The sequence below is a fragment of the Typopeltis vanoorti genome, chromosome 21, assembly GCF_054136105.1.
Source record: "Typopeltis vanoorti isolate ZY-2024b chromosome 21, IOZ_Tvanoo_1.0, whole genome shotgun sequence".
Classification (NCBI taxonomy): Eukaryota; Metazoa; Arthropoda; class Arachnida; order Uropygi; family Thelyphonidae; genus Typopeltis; species Typopeltis vanoorti.
The window spans coordinates 104,282,943-104,288,686 of NC_143569.1; the positions used below are offsets into that span (position 1 = coordinate 104,282,943).

The following is a 5,744-nucleotide window of genomic DNA, read 5'->3' on the forward strand; positions in this document are numbered from 1 at the left end:
ATTTCCATTTTTAATCTATTAATTAAAATATTGGTAAAAACGTTTGCAGGAATTGACAGCAAACTTATTCCTCTCCAATTTTCACATTTAGTCAGATCTCCTTTTTTAGGGATTTTTATAATTACTGCTTCTTTCCGTTATTCAGGAATTTTTTCTGTCTACCATGTTTCACTTTATAGCCTTTGTAATTTGGCAGTAGTTTTGTTGAGATCAGCTTTTAACATTTCGGCATTGATATTATCATTTCCAGATGCTTTGTTAGATTTTAGTGCCTTCAGGTCATCTTTTGACTTCGCTCAACGAAATCTCTTCTTCGGAAATTTCAAAGTGGGTGTTACACTAGTCGTAATATTTTATGCCTGTTGAGATCCTGTGTCTACCTTTACATTTAAAGTTTCTCCAAAGTAATCTCTCCATCTTGTTTCGATTTTGGAGTCAATCGTCAATAACTTTCGTTGTTTGTCTCAAATGGAGGAAGGGATTACTTTTTTGTTACCACTGATTTGTTTTATAATCTGATAAAGTTGTCTAATTTGTCCATTTTCTGCAGCATGTTGTGCATCTTTTGCTAATTCATCAATATATTTTCTCTTGTCGGCTCTTGCAACTCTCTTTACGCTTTTGTTAGTTCATTATAACAATTGCTATGCACCTTATATAATCGTTCTGAATTTCTATTGTTCATTAATGATTTAATATTTTTTCTCCGTTCAATGATCTTCCAAGTTTCTGCCGTTAATCATTCTTTATGTTTCTTTGTTCTTCGTTTACCAATTACATCTTCAGCAACTTCATTATATGTATTCCTGAATTTTTTCCAATATTCTTCTACTTTGTTGTTTTCTACTGTTACATCTTGATTTTCCCCTATTTCTAATATATTGAATCTGTTCTTTATCTCCAAGGCGAACGTTTCTCTTGTTTCTTTAATTTTTAATTTTTCAATAACAAATGCAGTAGTTGAACTTATTTTCTTTCTTAAAACACTTTGAAGTTTTAATTTCAACTTTATCACCAACAAGAAGTGGTCAGAACCAACATCTGCACCACGTTTGACTCTCACATCAAGCATGGATATTACGAATTTACTATTGACAGCAACATGATCAATTTGGTTTCTTGTGCTGCCGGCCGGTGCAATCCAAGTCAATTTATGTATTTCTTTATGCTTGAATTTACTTCCTCCACTGACAAAGTTGTTCATTTCACAAAATGATACAAACATCATACCATTTTCATTTCGGTCTCCACGAGCCTTGAATTCTAAGGATTTGTCTTACACACATGACTCTTTACCCACTTTTGCATTACGATCGCCAATGAGTATTATCATATCGTGATTTGGAATAAAATTTATTACTTTTTGGAGTTGTTCATAAAAACATTCTTTTATTTCTTCATCTGCATCATTAGCAGGTGCGTAAACCTGCACAACAGAAAGTTTGATAAATTTGGAATAAAATCTGGCTTTTAAAATTTTCTCGTTTACTGGTTCCCATTCCATCAGGCGTTTGGTTACTTTTGGGTTCAATATTAGCGCAACTCCTTTTTCATGCTTCTCCTCTGATCCAGAGTACAACCTTGTCTTGTTGTCTTTAGTTACAAATCTATCAAAACCAGTCGATTTAAGTTCACTGATGCTTAACATATCTAACTTATAATAGTCCATTTCTGATAAGTCGAGGCCCGGGTCATCAAGGACTGCGTCAAATATTACGGATCCTGGCGATCAGCTGACAAGCGGGCTGCAAGACCAACCACACCTTGCTGGGCAACCAGGGCAGGAAACCGCAAAGCAGTTGCAAGAAACAAAACAAAAAATTCAACAAAAATTGTTGAAAAAAACAGAGAAGGTATGAAATGTTTTCAGAGATGAACACCAGAAAAACGAGATTTTAGGAACCAAATGCATTTATTTTGGAAACAAAAAATCCCCAGAATCTGCAATAACAGAACAAGGACTTATGGACCAAAATAACCTTAATTTTCTGTCAAAAAATATTTACTGGATTTAAGCTGCAAGAGTTACGTAATAACCAACAATCCAGCAACAGTAACTCATTAGGAGGTATATATATTTAACTTAGATATTCAGCTCAGTGAGCATTAAGCTGATGACATACATCAGAATGTTTTGACAGAAGTGCAGTGTAAACTGAATTCAGGGATACTGGAACATATGATCTAGATAAATGACAGTATAAGACTGCCACAATACAGTGAAACTCGGTTGCAAATCGCAACAGCAAAAGATATGGATGAAGCAATCTGCATCATGGAAAATCGGTTGGACCGAAACGTCAAAAAACTTCGAGCTCAGCAACTTAAAGAGTTTTAACGAACGATGGTTGAAAAATAATGACATCAAAAACAAACTGATTAGCACGTATAATTTGGTCAATTGGCCAGAAAAATATGAGTGTACAACATCTAATCAGGGCTTGCAGCACGATAGCTCAAACTTACTAAAATTCCGCCATAATCAACTGGCCAAAATAATTCATTGGCATGCATGCAAGAAATATGGCTTTCCTACTTCTGATAACTGGTGGCAGCATAAAATAGAAAAAGTATTGGTGAACGAAGCAGAAAAAATTCTATGGGACTTTAGAATACAAAAGTAATTTGGATTTGGAACACAATAGACCTGACATCACAATTATAGAACATCAACTGGTTTGGATTATTGATATCGCAGTACCCAGTGATAACAACATTAACAACAAAGAACTGGAAAAAAATTACTAAATATCGAGATCTCGCAATCGATGTTGGCCGGATGTGTCTTAAACTCACCAATGTCATCCTAATAGTTATGGTGAACTTGGTGCAACTTCAAAGAAGCTATCCAACTATTTTCAGCAATTGAACATCAACGATGTGACTCATATGATCTACAAAAAAAGGGCATTACTTGAATGATCCCATATTTTACGATGCTACCTGACGGACTATTCCTAGATTCTTGGGTAGAATCTGAATTGCTCTGTATCAGGAGTAAAATTGTTGTTTGTGTGTAATCAGGTTTTGACTGTATATCTATTATGCGAATGAGGTAGCAGTAGTAGTGGTAGTAATAGTAATAATAATAATAATATTTTGCTTGCCCAATTTCTTAAAAATACTGAGGACACAATTGACGTGAATAAGGACTGGGAATGGTACAATGTGGATAATTAAAAAAGAAACAGAAGGATTTATTCTAGCAGCTCCAGAACAGGTATTACAAACTAATGCAATGAAAACAAAAATTTTGAACATCAATAATAACAGCAAATACAGATGATGCGATCAGAACAATGACACTGTAGAACATCTAATCAGTGCCTGAAGCAAGATAGCTCAAACTGACTCTAAATACCGCCATGATGAAGTGGCCAAAATAGTTCATTGGCATGTATGCAAAAAATATGGCTTTCATAATTCTAATAACTGGTGGCAGCATAAAATAGAGACTGTATTGGAAAACGAAACAGCAAAAATTCTCTGGGACTTCAGATACAAACTGATCAGCATTTGGAACACAATAGACCTGACATCGATTGTCGAACATCAACAGGTTTGGATTATCGATATCGCAGTTCACAGTGATAAGAACATTAACAACAAAGAACTGGAAAAAATTAGTAAATATCGAGATTTGGTAATCGAAGTTGGCCGACTGTGGCTTAAATACGCCAAATTCATCCCATTAGTTATCGTTGCACTTGATGCAACTTCAAAGAAGCTATCCAACTATTTACAGCAATTAAATATCAACGAGGTGACCCCAGATGACCGTCTTGTTTCGAATGTGTATCAATTATGTGAATAAATAAATAATAATAATAATTTGTATACGGTGTAAAATGATAGAAAAAAAGTAATTAGTAAAAAATAAACATCGCCGGTAAAACTTTTACTCACATCTTCCCCCAGTTAACTAAACATTTTATAGATTATAGAAATATACAGACAGGCAATGAGACAACAGTTTTCAAAAGTTACCGGAGGAGAATAAATGACACATCAATGCAATAAGTAATTGCGCATTATGACATAAATATATCTAAATAAATTTTTTCATTTGTTGCAGATGTGTTCGGAGGAATGCAAGTTGAACATGTCTCTGAAAATTAATGCAAAAACCAGCAGGTGCACAACGTACTTGAAATATCCCATCGCGAATTCTGACTGCTCCAAAAATGGTAAGTTCTTTAGTCGCCTATGTACGTAGTGCAAAAATGGATTAAAACCACATTGGAAAGCTAGTTGTCTGCAATGCTAAGCACGGATAGAGTACAAGTAGGAAATATTTTTTTTTACTTATTTATTTTTATGCAGATGACCATTTTAGTATCTTGGTAATTGGTACATTTTGGTATATTTTTTTCAAATAGAAACCCTTCTAATAATACTAAAGAACATACAAAGGAATTTAAAAAAAAAATTGAAGAAAACAGGATTGAAAATAAACAGGTTAGTATTCCTCAAACGTTGTAAGTTCCATTCTGTTTTTCCCAATTTCATCTCTTTTCAAGAAAAGATAACAACGGAATGCGGTAAAAGAATTTATGTAAAGCTAAGATGGATCTCCTCAACGAAAGAATTTCAGACACAAAACGTTGTTTAGCTTTTTTGTTCAGCACAAAACGATCCTTTTAAGAGAGACATCTCTTACAAAAGATCTCATGCAACTGCATTATCCAGTCATGTTCTTTTTTCAAATAATCCTAATGATGATCAACAAAGCCACTCCGTTTGCTGGGATAGATCAGAAAATATCTTTCGCTGTGATGATGAGTTTGAGAGGAAACTTGTAGAATGAAGGGAAATCCTGCTGAACCCTGTCCACTTAAACAACAATTTGAGTTATAACATCCCAGATAGCCATGCTGCAGATATTCAATATTGGCGTTCACGTGAGCCTGCACGCACACTTGCAATAAACAATGGCACGCCTGTTAGAACAACTCGAAAAAGTACGTTTTTTATGTATCAATTATGTATCAATTATATATATATATACATATGTATATATATATATATATATATATATATATATGATTGTGATATTCCTTATTTTGGGCAGACAGACAAATCTGTCGAGTTGTATATGGAAGAACACATGAGGGACATTACTTACAATAGACAGCGAGCGAGTGCATTATCAAGTCATATCCTTTTCTCTGCTAATCCTAATGATGAATAACAAAGTCACAAAGTCAGCTGGGAAAATTCTACAAACATCTTCCGTTGCAGTGACGAACTAGAGAGAAAAATCGTGGAATCTAGAGAAATCATCTTCAATCCTGTTCATCTAAATAACAACTTGAGCTACAACCTCCCAGATAGTCATTCAGCTGTAAGCATATACTGGCGTTCACGTGATGCCGCAAGCACGCACTCTCCCAACAATGCAACAAACGAAAGAACAGCTTGAAATTCAACTACAACGTTTTCATGCTAATTATGTATAAAGACGGTCTATTTGTCCTTGGTCTTTTAACCCTCAGTGCTTAGTATTTTTTCTTATTTTATAATGTCACCTGAAGAAGGCTGTTAAACTAGTATTGTTTTTATATTAAAACCTTTTTACTTAAATCTCGGTTCTAGTCATTCAATTCTTCATAAAACTATGTATGTTAACTTAGTTAATGATCATTCTGTCATCTATAACCTTCATGACGAGGCTTCTATTATCAATAATAAAAGAAACTTCAACAAGACACTAAAGAGGATTGGACTAAACATCAACAGATTGG

The 5,744-nt window shown here is 34.2% G+C and overlaps 1 protein-coding gene across 1 annotated transcript; it reads right to left on the reverse strand.

Annotated features, from left to right (window-relative positions):
• Positions 1–739: 739 nt before the first annotated feature.
• On the reverse strand, positions 740–1,225 carry LOC150095169 (uncharacterized). Its single transcript, XM_090411215.1, has one exon. It carries the CDS (start codon positions 1,223–1,225, stop codon positions 740–742), a length of 486 nt encoding a protein of 161 aa, XP_090267341.1.
• Between the last annotated feature and the right edge of the window lie 4,519 nt (positions 1,226–5,744).